Below are 27,373 nucleotides of genomic sequence, written 5' to 3' on the forward strand. Positions count from 1 at the left end.
AGGTCCAAAACATGGATTACAAAAGGTCCAGAAACGACATAATTGCTTTGAAGGGCGGCCATTTCTGCAAAGTTCAAAAATAGACTCCCCTGTCAGAGATGTCAAGAAAATGTGCCCTGATCAGCTGGTGCGCCTCTGTGCGCCCCTTGCCCACTTCAACACCCTCCAAAGCCAAAGGGCCCCATTTTAAGCCCTCAGCGAGAATATATATATATATATATATATATATATATATATATATATATATATATATATATATATATATATATATATATATATATTGCAGTGTTTTGTTTTGCATGGGCTCATCCGCAGGTTCACATAGAAAAAGTGGAAAGTGACAGTACTGTATTAGGTCCTACCACGTTCTGCCGTACAGGAGGTTTGAGCTGACCATGTTACTGGTGTAATCTACAGCAGATGTGTCTATCTGTGCCATGTTCAGCTGGCTGTGCAGTGAGGGAGGGCTGGGCGACATCTCTTCCAGCTCCAAAGTGTTCACCTGCTGCTGGCTTTGATGCTGGGTGAGGCTGTTGGTGGAGGATGCGAGCACGACTCCAGCTCCGCTCTGTTGTTGGCTTTGCTGTTGGTTCTGTTGTACCTGCTGCTGGTTCGGCGTTGGCGTATTCGAGCCGTTCTGGCACGGTTTACCGTCCTTCACCAGAACAGGCACCGCTACGCGCCTGGGGGACTGCGCCTGCTGTTGGCACAGAGAACCGTCCTGTTGCTGCTGCATCTGTTGCGCTGCCTTGTCCTTGGCCTGGCGCTTCATCTTGTACCGGTGGTTCTGAAACCAGATCTTCACCTGAGTCGGCGTCAGGTGTATCATACTGGCCAGGTGCTCCCTTTCAGGCGCAGACAGGTATTTCTGTTGCTTAAACCTCCTCTCGAGCTCGTAGACCTGAGCCTGTGAGAACAGGACGCGCCGTTTCCTCCTGGGCGCAGCGTGGAGAGCCGGCATGGCTTTGGTGGCGTCCGCCATTCCTGTGAGACTCCCCATGCCGGTCATGTTCATACCTGTGGAAGGTCCCATGAATCTAGAAACTTAAAAATATACATACATATACATGCGTTCAATAAACAGAAGAGGAGAACACTATTTCGCCTGAAGTAGTCTTTATTGATTATTGGCTGAAGTTGGAAAATATAAACAAACCAAAAACATATGTGTTGTGTTGATAATAATAATAATAATAATAATAATAATAATAATAATAATAATAATAATAATAATAATGATAAATTATCAAATTATTGCTTTAAAATTGTTTCTTATTCCAAAATTAAAAAAAAAAAAAAAGTCGAGTCAGACTGAGCCAAAGAATGATCTCCTTTTCGGTTTTCATCAGCATAAACAGTCATTTAAAATGAGATATTTTGTAAAATAGCGGACAATATATATCATTTTTAAATTAACATATAAAAAACAAACAAAAAGAAACTACAGGTTAGTCGTGTGCGTTTTTATCGGTCACTCTCAAAATTCATTTGTGGTTTTACGAAGATTAAAAAAAGTCTGAAAAGTGTTGATAAAAGGAGAATCGAACTTACTTGTGGAGTATCTTGGATCAGGGTTGGCGCTGTACCACCCTGTTGCTGCTGCACTATTCCGCATGCTTTCCTGGTACGACGGAAGATCTCCCATGTTGCCAATGCTTCCATTGCAGTATCCTCCCATTGCGCTGTGGGAGAACTGGGAGACGCTGTGCGGCATGTGGTAAGTGGTGGCCACCGTGGCGTTATGGCCCATGGAGTGCTGTTGCATGCCGGTCTGAGACACCTGAGGCTGTCGGTAGGCTCCCAGTGGAGAGGTTAGGTTCCCTGCGCCGTCCATGCCACTAAACTTCTTGTAGGTCTCCTCGATTGGACTCAAAATATCTGTCACTGAAAAAGGCGTTGTGTGCTTTGGGCTCAACGACATGATTCAGAAAGCAGGTAGATTTTTGTGTTTGAGCAGATCAACCGTGTTGTTGTATCGGCTCTCTCCTTGGTGGATGTCTACGTAAGAGAGTGCTTGTAGTGCGCCTGAGATCCTATTGATCGCCTTGGAGAAGGAGGCGAGCCCAGGGCGCTCTTAGCCCGGGTTTATTGGAGCCAGGAGCCAGGTTTACGACAAACACAGGGGGCGGAGCAAAACTCCTAAACCAGCAAACAATAGTCATTGACATTTTAGGGAAATAATTCATGAAAACACACTTCGCTTTGTATTAACTTGTATACGCGAATAAAACTACGACACATATTCACGATTCTGTGTTTGCAGCAGCTACATACAGGTGAGAATATCCCATTATGTTCCGCACATCAGCTGATCTGACCACATATGACTATTTTGCGTCAGTAGGGAATTCCACTCTTTCTAGAAACTTTGAGAGCACTTTGAACAGACATAAGGGCCACCGAGTATCATCAAAGAGTCACAATGAAGTTGTATGACCAGCTCGTTTATGCTTCTTGAGCATCATTTTACCCCAGCGGAGAGGAACAAGTCCAAATAAGCTCAAAAAGAAAAAAAGAAAAGAAAGAAAAATATGTTGAAAAAGGAACGGCAGTATGGGTCCAAAACTCTTTGCCATTACACAGCACTCACACAGCAAAAGACATAAATGCACTGAATTTGTAAATTATATTTTTCCGAAACTAATCATACGGCATCCGACTCCATATAACCTAATTTAGGATCAAAAGGCAGGAAATTACTATTTTTTACCTATACTTCTTAGGCATCTACAATTATATTAGACTTGGTGCACTATTTTAAGCCTCAAACCCTCGAGTCTGGTCAACATGCATTAACGACACTTTGCAGTCTTGACCTGACATTGTAATCTCTGAGCAAACTGACTGGCGCCAGGGGAAGAATAAGAGGAAGAGGAACAAAACAAGAGGGTCAAATGAGAAAAGAGCCGCTAGAAATGGCGAACAGTGGTTAATAAAAACTTCTCAATTTGTCATTTATTTCTAAACTGATTTATGACGCCTATATCTGATAACTACTCAGTAATAAAGACTTGCCGCTACCATTCCTCTTGGAAAATATGTTCTCATAACAATGATAATGTTTCCTCTGAATTTTTTTTTTAACTTTATCATCACCATATTACTGCAGACAACAATGGGAACAGGTGCTCTGCTCGGAGGTTATTTTCCAGACGTGAAATGTGTCGCTATCTTCATTATTGTAGGAAGGAACCACTCGTCTGCATGAAGCCACTAATGTAATTTGCCATGGCATGGCAGCAAGTAGCTACCTACCCTAATTGAGTAAATGAAGATGTGACATGGTCAGCCATCAATTATAGAGACATATCAAGAACAGCAATCTCCGGTTAAGTTGATAGGCTGATTGTAATCATTCATTTTTTCCTATGCATATTTCAGAAGCCGGATTTCTTATTTTTCTTTCCCCCCAGATGCCCGCACTCCGCGGCGGATTTAATGTGAAGTGGCTGGGCTTTATTGTTCTTCAGGAAAACAAAACAGTGCGTGCTTTTTCCAAAGTCAGCTGGAGTTGTCAGAAAGACACTGAAGACAAAAAGAAAAAAATGGCGTTTGAAAAGAAAGTGGTCTACCCTGTGTAAAATAAAGAATCTCCCGAAAAGCTATTTCTATTAGAACATAAATTAGGGTAAATTAGCCTTTTTTAGAGTAATATTTCCTACCTGAAAATACACCTATGCTTGTCCAGACGTCTGTGAGCCTTTTCCACTCTTTTGGGAACGGCAGCATGGTGTCTTTTCAAGTAGAAAAGAAAAGTAGGCCTCGGCCCAGACCTCTAACATTATGTAAATGAGGCAAACCTCTCAACCTTGTGGATTACTGAGTCAGAGAGCAGGACCCCGGTCCACAAACCCTCCACATTAGAATCCCATAAAAATGTGGAGCTGGTTGGCTGCATGCAACTCTTATAGGCGCTTATAGTTCATATTTATATAGTTTTCAATCCTAGTTAACTTTTACATCCTGTGGAGATGATGCGGAAAATGCAACCGGAGCCATATAAAGGAACGCGCCAGGACTCGTGAAGAAGGCCCACCCAAGGTTGGTTCACAAATCTAAGACGAACAAAGAGAAAACGATTTAAAATATTCTCCCCTTTTCAAACTATGTTTAGCAATAATTTTTGTCTCGTGCTTAGTTTCGCTTGTCTGCTTAGTCAAGCAAACGGGTACGATGCGTTCTGAAAAATATCGGGGAATTATTCATATAAATTAGCCCACATTGATTCTTTTCATCACAAGAAATACAATCAATAAATTGGTGGCACTATGGCGAAGATTACTGCTTTTTTATTCCCAAAATTCCAAATGGGAAGCTAGTTCGTGTCTATGGAATTCATTCTTTCCTTAAAGAAAACGTTAAGCTTTCTCACTAAGTCACAGAGCAAATCAGTTCACATGCTTCTGTGACTTTATTCCTGAAGACAAACAGAAGTATGTTACATAATATTCTATAGACATCAGCGTGCTTGCCACCAGGGACTGAATGATCTCTTAAATTGTGTTCATTAATGATAGAGATTACTGGCGCAAACCGCGGTGTTCAGATAAGCAGCGGCGACTTTCTATAACAACATTCGAACCAATTTTCTCTGTATATCTGAGCTTTTGTCGGACCATTTAAGTGTTGTTAACGAGAACCTAATAACAACCCATTTATGTAGTTTGTATCCTACAGATAGCCTTTTGCTCAATACCTTCGCCTCCATCAGCTCAGCACAGCAGATGGATTCAAGCGCCTGGTTACTGAAGTGCTTTTCTCCATCTCTTCGATGCTAGTTCAATACCCTGAGAGATGTGGAGAGATGGCTAGAGGGCCAGGGTCCTGACCTGTCACCTCAACCACGCACCGGCCGAGCACAAAGTGCAGAAAACACGAAAACGATTTCGTCTTGCAGCTCCTACAACCCCTCACATTTCCCACTTCTATCTGTAAAATAATACGAGTGAAATTAATCACACTAAAAGTGGTTTCCAGTTTCTCTTACTTCTCATCTTCTTCTTTGTTTGGGTGATTTTTGAAAAGTGGAAACAAACGTGTGCCGTTATCGTAATTTTATCTAAGCTACGGGAATCATTTATCTGGGTAAATTTTTCTGTGCGTAATTTACGCGCGAACCGTGAATCTCTCTTTCGATTGTCTGGGGCATCTTCCTTAGATTTCTAGTAATTTCGTTTAGATTTCGTTGTGAGTACACCAGCCTCTAGTTAAAAGAAAACAGAGCTTCTTGGGTATGTTAAGAAAAAGGTGGATTTGTAAAACGACGCATTTTGGTGTGGCGAGTTTACAAAGAAGAAAAAGAAGAAGAAGGAAAACCTGAAAATACACACCGAACCTTGTAGACTGGGACCCTTATTTTTAAATTTAAGTTCAAACATGATTAGATTTTATTGGAAAAGAAGCCAGGGATTTATAAATTCATGTCAGGGTTTGTCAACGAAAAAAAAATGAAAGCAGCAAGTATTCTTTAACAGTCAAACAACACCACGATATTTATTACATCTCTAAATTGAAGGATACTGGAGGGAGGGGGGGGGGATCTTATGTACAGCTTTTCTTCCAGATTACTGATATTTTTATTTGGATATTCTTGCGCATGGAATCAAAAAGGCTCGTATTTTAGAGCATGGCGCAAAATAAACACAAATACTGGTATTAAACGCACCAGTCTTACAACAACTCTAATCAGTTTTTCTTCATGTAAAGCGCATCTCTATACTGCCCGGCCCAGAGGGTGAATTTTTGCTGAGATTTGTGGAGGAAATTCCACACCTGCAGTCAGTGTAGTACCATTTAGATCAAATACTTTCTCTCCTCTTAAATCGCAGAGCAGTGTGAGAGTAAAAAGCGGGCAGGTGCATATCTTTCAGCTGCACTACTTGAAACGGTGCGGTTCCTCAGCTAAGTAGGTTAAAGGTCCTCCCAAGTGGAGAAAGTATGTGACAGACCTCTTGAAGACCGTATTCTTCTGCAGGAGTTTGCATTCATTCACAATTAATGTCGCTTGATGGACGAAATGATGCTAATAGGGTGCCAAAAACAGAATATGGGCTTTAATGGGCACTGACCATAATCTGACAGCTGTGGAAAACGGAGGAAAGAAGAATTTAACATACTGTAATAGGATTAACGTTTAGAAGTTATTCTTAAAGTATTACAATACAGCTTTTCGTTAAGTTGATAAAGTTGCAGTAAAGGCCAATCAGACTGGATTCTGTGCTGGAGCTGGGGAGACAGCATGTGGGATAAGTAGCTATGCTGGTGGTAGAAAATTGAATTTTCCTTCTTGTTTTTGGAAGCAAATTAAGATACTGAATTGTGTTAAATTCTTTTCTATGTTGCCTGAAAGAGGACATATTCTTTTAATTTTCATGCCGTAGAACCCCCCCCCCCCCCCCCCCCCCAAACAAACAAACAAAAAAACCCAAACAGTTTCTTTCTTCTTTTTTTTTTTTTTTTTACAAAAATGTTAAACTCTTCTAATATCACATCAATGTAATGAACTCATCAATGTGAGTGGAAAGTTAAGTCAAAGATGTGTTGAGCACACCATTTCACTCAAGAACACTCATTGAATTTACCTTCACATCAGTGAGATATTGTTGGCACAATTTTTTTAAATTACTGAACCATATGCTAAACTAATCAGATAGGAAATTAAAAATAGTATAAAAATTATACCTTGTAGTACACATTTATGACAACAAGTGATTGTGATTCCAGTTTTCAAACTGAAGCTGAAGACTAACAAGGCATATAACAACCTTAATTAAGGTTAGTTAAGCTACAGTGGTACTGCAAAGCGTGGACAGGCTGTCAGTGATCCATTAAACACTGTCATGATGAGTTTTAAAGAATGACTGGTGAGATTAACTTTATAGATCATATTTTTATGCATATAATTTATACACATATGACTGAATAAATCCTGTAACTGTAACTATGACCAGTCACTTTATTTGAGATTTGAAAAACAAAACAACAATAACAACAACAACAAAGAAAAAAGGGACAACAAATTGTGCCCTTCCATGTTTGAAACTGATTTAGCTCCCTGAAATTTTAGGTCCTCCGAGTTCTGTGAGTGCCACTGTCCTCTGCACTGTTTTGAGTGGCAATATTTTAGCATAGCTGCTCTCTTTTGTAGCAACAATTAAAAACCACAGCAGCAGATCAGTGCAGACTACCAAATGCATGGCAGAACAAAGCAGATAGTGTACTTGGACTGGGTGCTTGGTTCCAAGGGTACCTGGTTCGTCCACTTCTCTGCTGCATTAATTGTGGCAGCAGTAAGGGCAGGTAAACAAAGCTGTTAGAGAGTATAGTTGTGACTCAACCATGGCTCACTCTGGCTTTGTCACCCAGTTACTCATATGGCAAAATGGATCTGCCAGTCCTTCTCCTGTATCTGGTTGCCCTTGCATTCAATTATTGTGAAAAGATGAAATCTGTTTGATGTCCTGAAATGTAATTTTGAAGTTTAATTTGAAGTGGATCCCTGTTTTACATAACAATATTTAGGTAATTTTACTGAAGGAGACATAGTTCAAGTACTGAGGATTCTTAGAATTATAAGGTAGAAGATAATTTTTGGATTTATGGCATTTTCCAGTGACATGTAAGTGTTTGCAATGTTCTGCTTTGACTTTTCTTTTCCGTTTTCATTTTCTTGAGCCAAATTTGTATTTTTTTGTTCTTAATAAATCAAGAGGCTGTTCAGATTTACAATCATGTCTGCTTTAGTCATTACAGGCTGCATAAAGTTAAAATAATAAAATAATTTAGATAATTTCTGGATTTTGGAAGAAGCTTCAAAACATTGTTCAAACATTTAAGTGCACTTCTTTTTTCCCCCCAAAAGAAAGCTTTGTTAATGTAGAAACAGTATAAAGTTAGATATATAAATATATTTTACCTCTGAATAAAAAAAGTGCCGTAAAATAAATAATAATAATAATAATAATGATCAAACACGGTTTTGCACCTGAAATGCATGCAAATAGCTGCAATTTGCATCAAGTGTTTCCTGATGTCCATTTATGCCAGGAATTCATTTATTCGGCTTATTTTCACATTAACAGTCAAGAGATGCATCTTCTAATCAAAAGTTTGAAAACACTTTGAGAGCTGAACGTGGAGACGGAAACTTTTTAAATGGCCTCACAACTCAACAATGGAAATGTGAGCAGAAGCTGCATATCAATGTGGCATTTTTACCTGTCTGTTTGTCCCCACTTTGGGATGCTTTTATCCAGTAGGCCACCTGACAGCCTACCATTATTTAGATGAATCCACATAAACACGTCGCAAAACTACTTCAAATTGTGAATGTATTGATCCTGACAGTTACAAGAATGCACCATGTGCTGCAATTTAAAATATGAAGTCAAAGTCCAGTTTTCCTGCAAAGTGTCAAAGGATTAAAACTCTCATTTCTATTCGTTTTTTACTGAGCACTGTCTGAATAAAACGCTGCATGGGAATGCCAGGTAGTTGTAATCCTGTAAAGGTAGAAGACTGTATGCAGAATTTTTTTTTTTAAATGGCATCGTAAAAAATAAATAAAAATATAGCTATTTGTATCTTATAGAAAAATGCATAACAAATTATATATAACATATACAAATAAGGAATATACTACTATATACTTTTACACTACTACAAATGTACAGTTGCAGTGTATGTATCTGTATCCAGCACACTTTCAGAAATTTATTCTTTACAAAGAACAGCTTTTTGTTTTTGGAAATAAAATCTATTTTTACGGGATTATTTCAGTTAAAGTTTGCTTTGTGTGGTTTGAATTTGTCCAAAAGAAAAAACAATATCCTTATTCCCCTTATAAATATTTATTCATAGTAAGTAGCTTTTTGAATAAATAACCAGTCATTTTCTGTCCTGCCTCGTTTACAAAAAACAAAGTGATTTTTTCATTTATATGGATTATTTATAAATGGATTATCCTTTTTTTTAAATGTCTTAAACCATTATTCACACAGTACATGTGTTATATCATTACACATTTTGTGTGTTGTGTGTCTATTAGAATGGTTGATATTTTCCCATATTGACTTTGTGCAGCAAATCAAGTGAATCAAGGAGTGCTCTACCAATCACCAGGCAGTTATTTTAGAAGGAGGAAGTTAACTTTAAAGAAACTTTAAAGAAACCAGAGGAACGTTACTACAAAAAGTACCTCTGAGATAAATGTAAAAGTGTGACATGGGTTTCAGCTTAAATCATAGCAAGAGAGTAAAACCTGTGCAAAATGATCAAATTCAGGCCAAAATACACCCGTCTATAACAACAACATCCAACAGTGAAATATCTTTCAATCTCTCTATAATTCTTTAGTGGTCTTCTGAGGAACTACAGAAAGAAAATGTCAGATTGTCCACATGTTAAGGACAGTTTTTATTTAACCAAACAGCCAACTGCCACTTCAGCTAATTAAAATTCAGATTCAGATTAAGATGCTGGTTTATTATCTCAGCACTGTGTCGGGCTGTCATCTGTAGCAAACTCGGCTGGTTGCTTAAAAGATATTAAAACGCAGAAAATGAGCAAAGAGTGTTCAAGTATTGACACTTCTAAAATCAGCTTTATTCTGTGAATAACATTTATTTTTAAATTAAACATGTTTAATGAGAAGTGTAATATAAAAGAATAATATAGCTTTTAAAAATCTACATACCTGTGAGTCAAAGTGCACCTTTGACACTTTTTCCTTAGTCGATTCATTAAAGTTTGGACAGTTTGTTTAGAGCTGAAGTTAGTGACGACAAAACTGTTTATACTCTACTGGATTTAATCATGTTGTCAATGCATGAGAATCATTTAGAAGTTGTTAAATTACCTGTTACGTCTGGCAGATTTTTATAAATCAACAGCAGATCATTACAAACTGTGAAACGAGGCTTGCCACACAATATGAACCCTGCAAGAATAGTATTTGCACCATAAACTGTGATTTATTGGGATGCAGTTAAAAAAACAACACTAAAATAATTAATCAGAAACTAATAGTCACATACATGTGCAGATATTATTATGCTTTGGCATTTATGATCAGATCTCATCCCAGGAGATGCAGACAGAGATTGCAATAACTATTTTATGAGTTGTGCACATGTGCACTTTGTAAAGATGGTTTATTTTATTGTGAAATTGTTTGTCCATTTTGTTGGTGACTACTCAGAAATGCATGCTATTACACACATGCTGCAAATACCAGTTTATTATTGCCAACAGTTCATGTGTATTCAGTGTTTGTGCTCCTGTATGTGTTGCACAGAGACTGCGCTGACTTTGTGCTGCTGTACAGTAATAACAAGTCTTCTCGTGGTTAACGGCTCTCTTGTTTGTTGGTTTTGTCTCGTCCTGTTTCAGTGGTTCTTTTTGCCTGGAAGGATGTGAGCTCAGTGTGTCTGACCATCTCTGAGGACGCTCGATGTCATCTTGTCTACCTGATCATTACACTACCTGCTCTCCTCTACAATACTGCCCTCTCGCTGCTCCGCCACTTGAAATGCTTGGCTGGCCTCTTCTCTGAAACCATCAGGAAATTGTGTGCTAAAACGCTGCAGACTGTTCGTCCTCTCTCTTCCCTCCAGCCATGAGTGCAGGAGTCATAAAAAGATTCCTCAGCTCGGATGACTACTGCTGCTGCTCACTCGACAGGAAAACACACAAAACACCCTTCAGCCGCCTGCCACAGCTCACCTCTCACAGCTTTTACTTGATTTATTGTTGTTCACTACACTGCAGAAATGCAGAACACTGCATGTAAATTACATGGATGTGACCACTTGTTTAAAAGCAGGCCTAGAGATATTACGCATGGCCATTAGGAGTAAAACTAATTTTTAAATTACTATTATGTTGCTAACATCCTGTCAGCAACATGTTTAATGATGGAATGAGATTCTATATGTTTAATATGCCTTTTTAAATAATCCCAAGGAATGTGAAGACTTGTAATGTGTCAGCTTTCTGATCTGCAAATAAATTGGAAGTAAAATGGATTCTCAGTATTTCATATTTTGAGGTAAACAAGAGCCTCAGTCTGCATGTGGAGTCGCTGCATCAGCATTATTGCTATAAAAATACATCAGGCCTTCTTGTTGTAAAAAAGTTCAGTAACTCACATGAAGAAAGGACACATTCTGTTACTTAAACTCCCACGCTGCTGCTCTGTCGCCACCATTATGAATCTAAACAGGAACAGATGAGCGTCATGATGGCAAGTCAAAAAGTGAACTGCCAAAAACAGTTTTGCGTTTTTAAGTAACTGTAAAATGTCTCTTTGGTTATCCAATAAATTGTTGCTCCAGTCATCACTGATACTGATGAACAAACATTCCTGAGCTCCAAAGACAGACCTTGAAAGCTTTCTCTTTAAAAAAGTGTCTCTGAAAGCAGTTCAGTGCACTGCATGTGAAGCTAATAATACAGGAGCAACCATCAAATGGAAAGTGAACCATGTTAAAGAAACTATTTCTGGCGTCTGTCTGCTCACAGATGAAACATCATATATACTCTGCAGGCGGTGGATTTTTCCCAGTTACAGAAACTAAGAAGAGATTTTTAACTGATCAGTAAGACTGACCACTGCAAACAGAACCTGCTTCAGTGGACCTCTCTGCTGGATTCAGTTCATACACTTTTTAAAAATTGTATTATGAAAGTATTGTTTAAGTCAGCAGGGTTAATAATATCACACACATTCATAGATGAAAGTGTTTGACAACAGGCACGTCATCTCATTTTGGACTTTTAATAAATGTACCTTTTTGTAAAAATGCAAAAGTTCTTCTAAGCTTTTGTGAATTGAGTGAAAGTGAATAAACATTATTAAAACGCTGCACTCACTCAGACACAACTTTAAAAAGAATCACGCAGCAATATTTCTGCAGTTACCTGGATGATAATCGAGAGCTAACAGATCATGTCTCAGAGTTCTGTGCTTGTCTTGCTCAAGAGCACCTCAGTCTAAAATGCTGAGGGCGTGGTTACATTGTTTCTTAAGTGTTCCTGACTCATTGTGTTTACCTTACAATAAAATAAATGTGCTTTGATGTTTTCACCTTTTCCATGTGTGCACTTCATGTGTCCTTCAGTTCATCCTTCTGTCACATTTATCATAATTCTTCATATTCTTCATCCAATCAAATTACACTAAAGTATTAAACCTCTGTTTGTTTTAAACTTTTTTGCATCTCAGATAACTGAAGATTAATAAAAGTAAGAGTTGTCATCACAAACCAGAACTCTGGTTCTGTAGAAGGCACAAAAATCAGCACTATGACTGTGCCTTTCATTTATTAGTGAAGATTTTATACACTTTATGCACAAGATTTTAGCCAATATAAGGCGAAAATAATGCTTTAGCACCAGAAATAGAAGAATATCACATCATCATCATTATTATTATTATCATTATTATTATTATTATTATTATTATTTGCTTTTCTAAACACTTGAACACTAACAGTAACCCTGTCTGTGAAACTATTAACTCTTGTAACTGAAGCATTTACAAAGTGTGTTAAACTGAATGTACAGCCTTCCTTAAAGTTTTACCCTGAACACATCCCACTGCTTCAGTTATATAACAGTCTACACAATAGCCTGTCTCTCTCTTTCTCTCTGTGTGCTCTGCAAAATAGGATGCTATTTCCCCATGAAATGAAAACAACATATACAAACATAAAATTAGTAAATTATATAGATATATAAATATATTGTTTACAGATATGCAGTATGTGATTTACTGTTGTGCTGCATGATATCAGGTATTTGGTAATTTTTTTCTTCTGAATGAATATGAATGATGTACAAATGAGGTACAAGTTTGTCATTTAGTAAAACCAATAAAATTCAAATATCAAAGCAAATGCAATAATAACATTTATTTAAATAAAGAAGTTTGGGTAATTGTATGTACAGGTCACATTTAAAGCAAACTTTGGTGGGAAGAACAGATATGTAAAATAAAACAACAACAAATACATAAATAACATTTCATATGTACAGTGTTGGTTTCAAAAAGAAATGTAAAACTTGACGACCTGAAAGTTAAATGTAGCTGCCTCTTTTCTTTTCCTCTGAGTAAAGGAAAAAGGACAATGGACTGCAGAGGATCTGAGGAACCTGCAGGGTTGAGGGCGCTGATGTAGTTTAGAAACGTGGAGCATGAATGGAGCCGAAAACAAAACAAAAAAATCAAACAAATTAAACTTTTGCAGTTGGATTTGGACCACATTACGAGTTAAAAAAAGAGTTTTATGCATAAATAAAAAAAATGCAAATTCATAATAATGAATTTGTCCCCCGAGATGTAAATAATTACATATTTGACGAGCTTGTATAGAGGGATTTTTCTGCATCACCATGCTAGTGTTAGAGTTCTTCAGCAGTTTGTGGCCATGCTTGTGACGTTTGTGGCACCCATGCTGTTTGGCAGGAGGATCTATGCATTAATGACTACAACAGATGAATACGTTGAAGGTTATTGCTTCAGTCTCATACATTTCAAAGAGCACACGACGTGATACGTTGTATAATGAAGTCAGGCAGTGCAAAAGGAAATATCATAGAGAAACTTTTATTTTCCATCTATTGCAGAGAGCCATGAAACACATTAAAAATTCACCACAGAGCACAAGTGCACAAACACATGATAGGCACATCCTGCTACACATATTTTACATCCTCTTTAAACAGGAAGTTAATTAGACGATTTGAATTGGTAAAACACACTGCTGCTACATTGCTGCTCTTTGATCATCACGCCTGCTGATTGAAGCATGTCTGAAACAGATGACGGCCGGTCGTTATCAGCCTCAAAGGCCTAGGATCCATTTGCAGTGCTGGCATCTCAAGCACCTCATGTTCATCCTCTGAAGAAGGTGAGACAATCCATTAAGTGAAAGGCATAAACACTCAACTCTGGGAACCTGATTGTTGGCGCTGTCCCCCATCCAGCCCACCTGACTGCAGCGGACTGTGGGTTTTATACAAGACAATTCAAGTCCTGAGGTGGAACATTGAGAAAGAGAAGACAAAGGGAAATAAGACCATATGGTGATTTGCATATCATAACACAGCAGCACAACTTTTAATAGAACTCAGAGATGCAAGAGAGAGTCGACTTTGAGCTTAGTCGGCTCTGAACATTATCATTCACCGTGGGTTGAAATTTACCTGCAGGTGCTATGAAATGGTTTCAAGTCCAAATAAGAGCACCTATCTTTATCGTATTTTTATTGCATATTTATTTGCTATGGACATGTAGATCAGCTTATCTAATTAATCATTAATTACAGCATATCTGTGAGCACTGACACCCAGTGCAATAGAAGGACAGGCTCAGAGCTTCCAGTCTGCTGCATTTCAGTTTAGCAGGAAAAGGTAAAGTGTCATATTTGCATTGTCCCACAGGCACTGCACAGGTACACAGACTTTGAATGATGTTGCCTCAGTTTACATTTTGAGGATTCTGGAGTCCAGACCACCTCTGGTCATTTGGATATAATGTGTAGAAAAAGTCACCTGGTGTGAAATTAAGTCTTGTTTTTTTTGTTGTTGTTTTTTCTTAAAGAAAAGAAAAGAAAAGAAAAAAAAAGACACTGTTGGCAAACCAAAGGGGTGCATGAACAGTCCAGTCATACTATAGACACTGAAACTTGAATCATCTACTTTTCCTGCTTCTTCTGCAAAGGGCTTAACGCCCGCTCACTTGTACAGTGCATTAATACCACAGCATCAGAGCTACTAGGTCGATTTAAAAAGTTAAGTTGATAAAAGATGAAGAAATATTTGCTCCAGCGCTTGACTGTTAAACATCTTTTCCATTAGAATAAGGTGGTGTGATTACATATTTAAAATGGCAGGCTCAAGAATCTCAGTTGATCTCGCAGGTCATTGTATAAAACGAATTAATAATCACCGTATTCCCTGACCTTTGCCCTTACACTTTAAACCAGCTAAAAGTGATGGATGAATGATTTTATATCTATTTTTTCAGTAATGTATCAGAGCTTGCCCATCAGTGAGGGCTGGAGAAGGCTGAATTAAACATTGCTGCTTGAGACACATTTAGTTGTTAATGGCACTCAACAACCTTTTTTTTGTAATTGTCTCTCAGAGAAGCAGAGGCATTGGCTGTTACAGTATGACTTAATGATCCATACTTTGGAACATTTTAAGAAAAATTATGACATACACTATCTGCGTTTCCTACCCATGTCGTGGTAGGTAAATTAAATTTGTATCCCACTTATCATCATTTCATTATGATCCTAAGCACACTCGTCAGAAAATACCAAAAATTAAAAAAAACAACGTGATTTTTTTGCAGTCCTTTATTTAATTCATCATACACATTATAGGATTTTACATGGGTTCGTGGAGTAGATTAGATTGAGTAAATTATTTGAGAAGAAAAAAACAAACTTTAGTCTCTGAGCACTCTACTCACCCTGTCACTCTCCTCATCTCTTTGCTGTTTTCTTAATCTCAACATTCAGCAAAGTCAAGAACCTTGACGCTCGCCCCTTTTCCGTGAGATGACTCTGAGCTGGCTGCTGGTCATCTGCAGCACTTTAAACTCAGACCTGCCACTTTTAAAGAACTGCACGATCAGCGTCTCCCACGGCAAAACACCGTGGCGTGTTTTCTCTTGCGTGTGGAGGCATGAATGAAAACTGAATACATGCGGATGTCTTCCAGTGTTTACTTAGAGATCGTATCCAATGACTGAATTTTCCTTAAAATCATTAAATTTCCGAAAAACGTCACTGTGTTTACATTTCCTGTCTTGGCATTTCATACCTCTAATGCAGACAAATATGAAAGAAAAAAGCACACAAAAAAATCTCTTATAGAAGTAAAGTGAAGGTTGTGACCGTGGGCTTACATGGATGACAAAACTCAAGCGAATAGATTTTAAAGTGCAACAGAACTGCAGTCAGGGGAGAAGAAAGGAGAAGCAATAACAAGTCAAAGCGCTGCAGAGTAAGAAGCTGCATGGAGAGCTGGTATCCACTTGTTAAACCAATGGATGCCATGATGTTTACGTGTACATGATAATGAGCTAAACAAGTAATGGTAAGCATATGTTAAAATGTATCCCCTCCTAATGTGCTCACGGTAGAAGCATATAGTTTGTCATTGCAATAACACAAGCTGTGTTCATATTTAGCATATATTCCCCCAATAATGGAGTTCAAACACGAGTGCCAATTTAACATCAAGAAATCTTTCATACCAGAAAATAAACTGTGCGCAACTTAAAATGTTTTTTCACAATTATTCCTTTAATTAGACACATTAGATAAGTCATCTACAAATAGTGACTTCATTCAGTGAGAACAATGACAAGCCTTTTATGAATTTAGCTTATCATCGGCTGTGAATCAAATAGATTTGTTACAGAGCGCTGCAGGCGTATACTTGCTTTTAGTGTATCATAGAAAAGCACTACTCTTGACTGTTAAATGGATACAGTTCAAATTAAAGTGGACAAAGACAATCCTGTTTTATTTAATCTTATAGATAAACACAGTGTGACAGAAGCTGGAGCTGCTCGGAGACGATGGAAGGATTCCCCTTTGAGCTCCACAGTAAACTTCAGCTCTCCGGTTTCTTCCTTGTGTGAGTCATAGATGCTGGTGTTTGTGTTAGGCAGCTCGCACCTCTCCAGGCTCTTCTCACGCAGATGGGCTGCTGATGTGAACAGTACTCTGCAGACGCTCGCTGAGTCAACTTGTATATGTGTCATGTGGGCTTTGTCTGCTTCACACAGCAGCCTGCCGCCTACACTAATACACACAGCACCAATTTGAATGCAGCTCGTGGATTCGAATATGACCGTGTTACTTTCACATGCCCACCGGCTGAAACCAAAACGGCAAACAGAAGAAGCCCTGGTGTTGATGTCTTGATATGTTTCTGCTCTTAGCGCTGTGTGTGTTTGTTTCAAACCGCTGTTTTTATTCCAAAGTCAAAACTGGTCACAATGCAAGCAGATTAGGAATTTATCTCCTCTCCCCTCAACCCTCCTTCACCGTGTTCAGCATCTCCGCACCCCCTGCTGCGAAACGTTTCTAACCCAAGGAGGCCCCCTACAGTTGCAAGCTCACTGACGCTGAACTGAGCAGGTGCATAAAGATGGTGGCTTTTACTTTGACGTCATTTGACCCATTTTGCAGTGCTTTGCATAGTTCTCTGCATGGAGGGATGTGTTCAGGCATTTTGCAGCTTGGAAAGTAAGTCTATGTGACTGCAGGACGTGATGCACATTTAAAAAACCCAAATGCTAACGATTTGATTCTTGATACCAAATATGATGATCAATTTTCATTATTTTCCTTTGATTGTAAGGAAACAGATCCAGCTCTCTCTGAGTTTATTTGATGCTCCAAGTAGATAGTTATTATTTTGTTTGATTTTTATTTTATTTGTATTTTTTAGGAGATTTAAAAAACAAAAACACACACCTCTCCTTTGCGTTTCTGGCACAAAACGTAACAGCGGTGTGGATTTAGATTTTCACACGCGTGACCAGCTATGACTCACAGCCTTCTTTGTTGTAAAAGGCGATGATTGATTCAGACTTTCTTTGGTAAACCTTACTTCACCCCCATTGTTCACTTTCACTGGAGTGAATTAATCTGCGAGCTGCTGCACCCTGTTTGTCCCCCTATCCAATTGCGCCACACCGTGGAGACACGCAGACTATTTCTCCGCCAGCTCCCTCTCTCTGACTGTGAAATGGAATCTGTGCTAATTGCCCGTGGACTGTTTACGTCGAGCCTAGTTTGTTTTGAAGAGCGATATGATTATGCTCTCAAGATCCATAACAATGTCATAAACCGCAATCATGCACTTAAAAGACAGTCAAGTTTGCTGGTTCATTAAAGAGAAAAAAGGCGCATTATTTCAGCAGTTGGAATATGATTTAGCTGCAGTAATTTGTAGTGATGGAATTAGATGCAGTAAGGCGACATTTGCAGGTAAGAGCTGCATGGCGCCAACTGAAGACCTCTGCTTCCATCTTGTGGCAACCTGGCGCAACGATTTTTCTCCTCCGCCTCCCCCCCCCCCTCCCTCCATCACTCCCCTCTCTCTTTAATATCGGCACTGTGGCGAATCTAATCTGGATCTCCTTTAAGGCAATAAAACCCAGATCGCTTCCTTTAAATGAAAAGCACCGCTTATTATAGCTTTGAAATCCTCGTTTATTTGGCGATGTGCGTGATAGAAAAATGATTCATGTCGAGGTTCAAATGGGCAGGATGACGAAGATTCACGGTGTCCCAAGTGCATATTTCCTCAAGTATTGTATTCCAAGGTATATAATAGAGTTATCCACGCAGGTTGAACTATGCTGCACGCCAAGATGCTTGTTTTAATATCGTACTGCTTTATCCCTTCAAGCAGCCAAAAGCAATTTCCGATAAATCTGACCCTGTTGCTGAGCGGATAGAGGTGTAGTGTAATTTTCTGGTGCGTTAATGGCAATACGGGGGTGCAAAGCGAATGCTGTTCGTCATAAAAGTTTATCGTAAAGGCTTCCACGAAGACACTATTGAGGTTTTACTTCAGTTTTGTGGAAAACACGACAGAGCCTGACTGAACGCGCAGGGAGTTTCCAGCTGGTATAAATCACTTTATATTTGCAAGTGAGCATAATTTCTGAAAGCAGATTTGTATGGTTCCGAAAAAAGTGTAAAATATCATATTGTTAAATATGAAAATGTAAAGGCAATTTATGAATAAAGAAACCACTTGAATGGGATCAGTTCCGGTCTTTCATGCGCAAAAGTCCACAACACACCTGCCAACAAACCCAGTTTTTGTCCTCACGGAAAAACATCTGCATTTTCCAGAGTTCACAGCAAAATAAAAGTGCAAACGGCAGCTTCAGCATTTACTTATTAGTCAGGTGTATTATTTATTCTGCATCCGTATATTGCACAGCAGCACGGCACTGGCTTTAAAGTCAGGAGAGCTGCTGTGAAATCTAACCGTAAATTGTTAATTAATAGTAGCTCAAGTTTACGCTCGATACGGAAGTCCTTAAAAAAGGACGGGGGCCAAACAGTGTCAAATATTTTTCCATGTGTTCATTTTAGAAACAGGCCCACGCACAGCAAACAAGGAAGAACACTGTCTAGAATTAAAAATAGTTTTTGCGCCTTGACGAGCCACTTTTTTGGACAGACAATAATCGGCCTTTCACGTTGGAGAATGGGAGGATAGAGGGAAAAGAGAAATGAGAAGGCTGTTGTTGGCATAGCTCTATCAAGGAAGAAGGACTCCCTGTTATGTGTGAATGGGGCTTCTTTTTTGACCAGAATAGATATAGCACGAATTTTTAATTCGTTTTTCTTTGAGAGACAACAATGCTTTATTTGAAAGCTTGATACAATTTGGGGCTTGTAAGAGATCCTTTTCTCCTTTTCCGAGCCCAGCTGCCCATATGGGACACAACGTGTGCAGCAAGGATCACAATGGCACCAAGTGACAGGCAGGACAAAAAGCCCAAGGATACATCTCCCTGACTCTGAACAGCACCGAGAAACTCTGTCTATCTGCACTGTCTGCATCTCCACTCCTGCTGCTCGTTAGCATGCACGCCTCTAACATCCACAGAAATCAGGCCTGGGGTTTTGGGTTGTTTTTTTTTTTTATTGCCTTGTGCACTTGCGTTGCGCAGTGATAGAGTCGCAGAGCTGCCTTCTCTGTTGGACAAAAACTGACACAAATGTCAGCGTCATTCTTTCACTTATGAGCTTTTAAATTGCGTTATTGTTCCGGGACTTGTTCAGTTTCAGTTTGATTTGAAAGAAACCAGTCAGAGTTCACTAAAATCCAATCACAGACAGGCAATCATTTATCATCGACTCTTATCGGTTCTCTTTATAATTCTCATAACACGCACTGGTACTCACGTCATTTTTCTCTTCGCATGTGGCGGGTTTCTATAATAACTGCGATTATTAGCGCGGCTGCTTATTTAACACACGCACACACACGTTTCTGGGTGTTTTAAGACAAAGAAATAAAAAAAAATAAAGTTTGATTTATTTGACCTGGAAGCTCGAAACACAAAACCTTTCTGTCAGCGACAAATTGAGTCTGTGTCATCCACAAAAGCAGTAGCCCCCTGAGACTCAATTCTGTAAATAATTAGCAAATCTGCCCAATTTAGCTGTTTGTTCGGTGATGATAGGGGCGACTCTAACATCTGCTGTGAGATTTTTTGGCCCGGGACAAACAACATGCATAGATTTTTTTCAACTAGGTTATCATATTTACTCAAGATATTGACTGGAGTCTGATAATCCGCAATGCGCTCTGCGGATCACTGGGGAGCCATTTGTGCTCGTTTTGGTCCCACGGTAAAGGACGCCGTGCCTAATAGCGTAAAGTATATTGTAATGCGGGCTATGATTGCCAACATGTTATATGGTCGTGTAAAAAATGTCTTTATCAGTCCCTTCAAGCCTCTGTAAGCCACGTGAATTTTAGCTGAACGCTGCCGTGATTAAACAAAGAAGGCTGGTGAGTCATTGATCCGTCCTGCTCTGTTTGCAGTTTAGCGCTTAACAAGATAACAAAACATTTATTGCATTAAACGATGTTTTTCCTCCGCAGTCTACCACTTTACAACCAAGGCCGGGGGTGGTTGGGGATGCTGACAAAAAGGAGAGCTTTTCACTCAAAAGCTTCTTATGTTGAGAAGCCCACTTATAGTAAGTGAGTGGATTTTAGTCCCATTTCACAAGTGACTTTCGGCTCTTTATTAGCGAGGTGTTCGGATTGAGAAAAAATATTTTCGGGATTAAATTTGCCTGAAAGAGAAAGAACTGAAGTGCGCTGGAGATTTTTTTTTTCGTTCCCGTGCTCACTTCCATTCTGTGCCACAATAAAGTGTTTTCATCATCGCCTTTTATCATCACGTTTACCGGTGTCTTTTAAAATAAAATAGAAATTTCACAGTGGCGGCTATAAACCAAACCCTGGTGTCAGAAACAACGCATTTTATTTAAATTATGTGTTTTTTTTATTTAAAAAAAAAAAAAAAATCGGTTATTTAACCGTCGCCGCGAGGCTACAGTTTTTATTTATACAGCAGTCCCCTTATTTTATTTTTTTTAATTAAAAGATTCAGAAATGTAGGCTACACAACCCTCTTCATCGCCACACTCCCGCAACTGCTCTGCGTTGCAAACACCTGCCACAAAATTATTTACAAGAAATAAAAACCAAAGGGAAAAAGCTGAAAACTTGCCAGTGTTTATTCATGGCCATAAATATTTTTTTCGGTCCATAAAAGAAGCAAGAAATTAAAATTTCTATAATTATAAAGTGGTTCGTACGTGCTGATAATAACACGAAGGGACAAAGAAAAAAAAGAGGAAACATCTCTACAACCAACACACAACATACTTACAAAAAAAAAAAAAAATCACAAGAAGAGCATTGACATTCTTAATAAAATCTATATGGGAGAGGTTTGGACCCAGTTCTCTTAACGAAAACATGTAAACACGGCGCACACATGAGCCCCGAATAAAAATGGTAGTATATATATGAGTCAAGCTGCAAAAATGAAAAGTCTTTTGTTTGTGTGTTTTATTTTTTCTTTGCTTTGTGGTGAAACTCCCTACCGCGCCTCCAAGCCAAGTCTCTATAATTTCTCTCACCAAGTCCACTGTTGCGTTTGCACCAAGTGATGTGCTGTGGGGAATTGTGGCGTGGCCGCGGCGCTGTACTGCGCGTTATACTGCATGTGTTGGAGTGACTGGGCACTATATGCCGAAAAGGGGATCCCGGCCTGAAAAGTGGCCGCCAAGTCCTGAGCTTTAAGAGTGTGACAAGGCTTTCCATCCCTGACTAAGACGGGCACGGCCACCCGCCTGGGAGAAGGGAGATGGGTCACTTCCATACCTTTCTCGGCCCGGGCTCTCTTCATCTTATACCGGTGGTTCTGGAACCAGATCTTCACTTGGGTCGGGGTGAGGCGGATCAAGCTGGCCAGGTGCTCCCTCTCCGGGGCGGACAGGTACCTCTGCTGTCTGAAGCGGCGCTCCAGCTCATAGGTCTGTGCCTTGGAAAACAACACCCTCCTTTTCCGCTTCTTGCCAGAGTCGCTCCCGCCGCTGCTGGAAGTTTCCTTGTCGTTGTCCGGCGATTCGTCGTCCGCTGAAGGCTCCGGGGACTTGGCGGAGTCCTGAGAGCTGGCGGATAGACCGTGCACTGCGGCAAGAAACGGGAGAAACACTGTCAAAATGTTATGTTGTAAAGTTCTTAGAGACATTTATCACAAACACACACAGCATATAATCTCCATGGAAAGTTTAGGATGCGCCACCATTACTGCGTAATTCGAATAATCTCGTTTTAAAGCCATATTATGTTCAATTTCTCGGGATTTAACGACTCTTACAACATCTTTAATACAGAAGCCTAACTGAAGAATACAAGCCCAAGACCTGTGGCTAATTTCAACTATTTAGGACGCGTGGAAAACTGGAAAACAACAATTCCTCAGCCCAGTTCTACACGAGCAGGGCGAATCAGTGAAGCATTAAAAGGTGCATTGTGTGCTTGTAAATCCCCACAGAATGCAGGCTTATATTTCACACCATGGTTATACTCTGAGTAACTGACAGCCCCCTTGTTTTTCCACGGTGCTTAATCGATCGAATTCTTACAATGCAAAGTGCAGGAGTCTAAACACTGAGCGCATTTGTTGAGCTGCAAACGCCACAATCGAGCAGTGCACGGTGCATAAAGATTAACACTGAAAGCCACCCAAGGGCATCGCTGGGCTGGATCTGGAAGCTGCATGTCATCAGTTATGGTTTAATGTAACCGCATAGCTTGTAAAATAAGTCGTTATCATCTAGATCAGCAAGGATTCTTCTACTTACATGAATATTGAATACTGTCCGTTGTTGCAAGCCATCGTGTGTAAGGATTGTCACTACTGTCATAAAAGGGGTTCTTTAAAGGCAGATTTTGAACGTTTTCTAGAGGACTTTGCACCAAAACTCCAGTGGTTTTTGTCGTGGACGTGGTCTCCGATCCCTCCGTGTCTTCCTCCGCTCCGGTGATAGATCCTTCTTCGTCATTTGTGTCAGGAAGGTCCAAAATGTCCTTTACAGAAAAGCCCGTCTTTGTGTTGGTCAACGACATATTCTGGTGGGGGGGAATATGCAGGGAAAGTTGCTGCACCAGCTTTTCGGACAATCCGCTGTTTTGAAAGAAAACAAACAACAAAAAGCAGAAACGATTTTTCAGGAAAACAGGACGAGTGAGTGTCGCTCTACGCTGAAGTACAGTCAAAGCAGCCACTGTGGATAACCATTGCCTAAGCAAGTAGTAGCAGCGGATTCAGTCTCTTTAAGTCCAGGAAGGATGCCAAAGTGGCTGAAGTGCTATATGTGGCTCATGGATATTGTGCTACTGCTGGGTGCTAGAGGGAAATAAGCCATTACCTTGTCCGATCAGTCCATATAAGGTTGGTCTCAACACATGAACCTGCAGTGAAAAAGCATTAAAAAACGCGAAAGGTTGGCCACGTGTGGGCGGGTCTTAGGAGTCAAGTGGATGAAGACAGTGTTTGCAGATGTGAAATTGTGGGTTTTGGGGAGATCCGAGCCTCTACCATTGGTGCTTCAGAGCATGATGAGTGGTATAACGTGTCAATTAATTACAAAGACGGGGAGGGCCTTTTTTACACCCTATTTACATACAAAGAACCTCCAAGTAGCTTTATACTCACAATACTTAAAAAGCCCGTTTTAACAAATTGCTCGCACTGAAGCTTTTTTCCTTTTCCTTCCCTCATATATATATATATAATGAATATATATATATATATATATATATATATATATATATATATATATATATATATATATATATATATATATATATTCATTCATAAAAAATATAACAATTTGGAGTTTGATGTGTTAACTTGTTCTATTTGTTGAGAGATGGAAGCCACAAGAAAGACGGTTATTGTTTAAATATTTGGGGATAATTTATGTAAACCTTTTGAGTCAATATTTTTGCCAGAGCTTAAGGACAAGAGGCTGTGTTGAAACTGAAGCAGGACTGTGTTTGTCTGAAAACGCTAAACAACCGTTTAAGACAGCAGGCCTATCCAAATGTGACAGTGATGACGAGGGTTGTAAAATAAACAATAATGATAATAATAATAATAATTATAATAGTAATAATAATAATTTTTGTTCTATTTGAACCACACATTTCTGCACAGTTTACAAAGCAATGTGACTACCAACATTTAAATTTTTCTTATCTTTTGCTTTTTTCCACAATACATCTGTCCGCCTCCATCATGGCAGCGCATCCTAATATTTGTTTTTTTGCTTGTGTGGAGCCCCCTTCAAAGTGCTCAATCTCGCCTTCTTTTCTTTTTTTTTCCTGGGGAAATCCGAGTATCATTGTTGCTTACTTTATTTTCCTCCCCTTCAAGACTTTCCCTTTCGCTCTCCTCCCTCTGCCTCCTATCCAGTATGTGATGTGGGTGACAATGTTTCACGTTTTTTAGCGAGTCCTCTGCGCATCCTGGGTGGTCGGACCCGGGCAAACACAAATACAAACCGATTGCTAAGCTGCAGACAATGGGGGAAATGTAGACAAATGTCCGGCTCCTGTTGGAAGCTTTTGTCCGGTCGCAGTTTTTGCATTTATTTCAGGGGCGAAATAATAGATGATTGACGCCCCGTGCACAATGCTTTCTAACTGTTTGGAATAAATCTGAGGTTGTTCCTAGTTGTCATGGCATTCAACTGCTTTCAATGGACTATCTCTTCATTCAATTCCTGGATCCTTCCACAATATTAAGGAAAGTCCTTCATCTCAGCACACACACACACGCACACTCTCTCTCACACACACAGTAGTCTCCTTTTCGAAAGCCAGGACCTATTGTGTCTTTTTAGTTCCTTATAGGCTGGTTCCATAGATTGCTGTAGAAAAATGCAGTTTAACTGACTTGATTGAAGCAAGCCAAGAAATTATTATTATTATTATTATTATTATTATTATATTTAGTATGACAAATTATTATTCTTTTGCGACAATTAGCAGTAATATTATAGACTTTTTTTATTTTAAAATAAGATACAGTCTAGGTAAAAATTTAATTCGCTCATTCTTTCTTGGAACGTCCTTTCTAAGATTTTGGGTGCATATAAAAGCGCGCCTGGTGCACAGGCCTGAGGTAAATATTTCACTAGCCTGGCAGAATTAATCACAAGTCTCTGCGTCCCACAAAGGCTCCATTGAGCTGAGCTGGCTATATGGACAAACTGGAGCTGCGCCTGAGCCTCTATAAGGGAGAGAGAGGTTACTGACCTGATCCACCAAGTAATGCTGCACAGCTAAATCCGACATGTGAAGGGACAAGCAGCCCACAGGAGACACCCAGAAAGCTTTACGCACCACGGAGGAATGACCCAGGCTGCAGCCTTTATGCGCACCTCATCAGGAAACTGACTTTGGCCCATGCAACAACATTATTTCGTTGAGATTTATTCAGTGGCTTAAAAGTGTATGGAGCCAAATTATGGTATGTTTGAACACGCAGGGTTACCATCCGTGTCATTCTGCTTTGGTTCTGCCGTGGGTGGCACACTGACACGGGGAGGGGGAGTCACAGTAGGTCTGGTGACGGTGCATGGGTGTGCACTGGTCTGCAGAATGTGGTCAGTTGCTGGGGATATACTATTTGATCAATTGAGCCGAGGGTTTCGGAAAAGGAGAGGTAAATGTGCACTGGCTAAGTGGACGTACTCCACTTGGAGAGCCTATCGCTCTGTGTTTACCTGTTTACTTTCACAGGTAGTTCAAACAGCCCGCTTGCCTTTTCACTCTGACAGTGGCCAGTATGCAGACTGTTTTTGTAGAGCTGGACGAGTTAACGGGACCAACACCGGGAAATGTTTACAGTCCAGTAAATTAGCTCAGGACGCATTCAGGCTAAATTTATGTAAAATTATTTGTAAAAAACAAAGTGTAAAAATACGTCGTGCATTTTGTCCAAGTTAGACTTTTCTTTTCTAGTCATGATCTATTTATTGTAGTTTCTGTTGTTGTGTTTGCTTTTTGTATTTTTTTTTCACGCTTTTGGTTTGTGTTTCTTTAAATATTAACTCGCAAAAATAAGAATCCTCTGTTTAGAGTCAAAAAGTTGAAACAAAAAATGTTAAATCCACTTAAAGACCATTGTTTCACTATCCCCAGTTAGGACTGTGTGAAACGTGTGTGTACTGGAGGTGTTAATGCGCACAGAAGATATTGTAAAGAATGGCCTCTGAGCTGTGGATGCAGCAGGATTTAAAGGACAATGCAGGGCGCAGTGCTGCTCCTTCCTATCACCTGCTTATTTGAGTCCGGTTGACATTAAATCTTTAGATCTGACACCCGAACGATACACTATTCTGACTGAGATGTTCATTTGACTTTTGTGCGTATAGTGCGTGCACAAGACTAACCTTTTTTCTCTATGTTATCACCGATGCTGTAATTATGCTATCACCAGTTTTGCCAGTTCTTCCGTTTTAATATTATATGCTACAGAGCTGGCTGCCTAATTATTAAAGCTCATTACATTTTTTTTCTGATCCCAGCTTTGCAATCAAAAGTATGACAGAATGGATTCATCCAAAAACAATTAATTTTTCGGATGAACCCCAAAAAACGGGCCCCGTCTGATTAATTATAATTCCCTCCTAAAAATTCATGCCCACGATTGTTCCCAAATAAGTAAAGAAAGGGCTTTTTATATTCTTGATTAAATAAATCTTTCGATTGAATGCACAAATAAGAATGCCGCAGGAGAATCCATAATAATGTTGATCATTGCTTTCCTTTAATCGCTGAATTTCAGCGTGTTCGGATGCCTCAGGCAGTGAGGTAGTCTTTGATAAAGGTAACCCCGCCTGCCTCAGGGTGCCTATGATAAATGTACAGAGTGACAAGACCGATTTCCTCCCTCTATGATTAAAAGGCTATATATAATATTCAGGTTTATTTATGGGGGCTAAGCCGTGGCCCGAGGAGACTTGGCTTGAGGGCAGAAATCATTTTGGAGCCCGATTTTTTTCCTTTTTTTTTTCTTAAAAAAAAGAAGAAAAAAAGAAAAGAAAACAGAAACAGAAATCCTTCCACCTTCCCCCCGCCCCGGGCACAAAGTCTTTATTCGTCTCCTTTTCTCTAATGATTAAACATGTCATGGCGAGATTATAGCGAGGCGCCCATGCCCCGAGGAGGTGCCTTCATTTGTTAAACCACCAGTTTATTTGTAACGGTGAATTTCATG

At 39.5% G+C, this 27,373-nt stretch overlaps 2 protein-coding genes across 5 annotated transcripts; both read right to left on the bottom strand.

Annotated features, from left to right (window-relative positions):
• Positions 1–358: 358 nt before the first annotated feature.
• Positions 359–1,921, bottom strand: nkx2.4a (NK2 homeobox 4a). 2 transcript variants are annotated; one of them, XM_063499402.1, is made up of 3 exons: positions 1,552–1,921; positions 602–1,044; positions 359–520 (listed from the first exon to the last, which is right to left on the bottom strand). In XM_063499402.1, exons 1-3 carry the CDS (start codon positions 1,919–1,921, stop codon positions 359–361), a joined length of 975 nt encoding a protein of 324 aa, XP_063355472.1. The 2 variants fall into 2 exon arrangements, with proteins under 2 accessions (XP_063355472.1, XP_063355471.1); XM_063499401.1 differs by having other exon boundaries at positions 359–1,044.
• Positions 1,922–13,651: 11,730 nt separating this feature from the next.
• nkx2.2a (NK2 homeobox 2a) lies at positions 13,652–23,658 on the bottom strand. Of its 3 annotated transcripts, XM_063500010.1 has the most exons (4): positions 22,947–23,506; positions 21,961–22,269; positions 13,992–14,035; positions 13,654–13,901 (listed from the first exon to the last, which is right to left on the bottom strand). In XM_063500010.1, the coding sequence occupies exons 1-4, from the start codon at positions 23,209–23,211 to the stop codon at positions 13,845–13,847; spliced, it is 675 nt and encodes a 224-aa protein (XP_063356080.1). In that variant the 5' UTR covers positions 23,212–23,506; the 3' UTR covers positions 13,654–13,844. The 3 variants fall into 3 exon arrangements, with proteins under 3 accessions (XP_063356079.1, XP_063356080.1, XP_063356078.1); XM_063500009.1 differs by having other exon boundaries at positions 13,652–14,035; XM_063500008.1 differs by lacking the exons at positions 13,654–13,901; positions 13,992–14,035 and adding an exon at positions 23,514–23,658 and having other exon boundaries at positions 21,193–22,269; positions 22,947–23,269.
• Positions 23,659–27,373: the final 3,715 nt, after the last annotated feature.

Source organism: Pelmatolapia mariae, linkage group LG16_19 (assembly GCF_036321145.2).
Source record: "Pelmatolapia mariae isolate MD_Pm_ZW linkage group LG16_19, Pm_UMD_F_2, whole genome shotgun sequence".
NCBI lineage: Eukaryota > Metazoa > Chordata > Actinopteri > Cichliformes > Cichlidae > Pelmatolapia > Pelmatolapia mariae.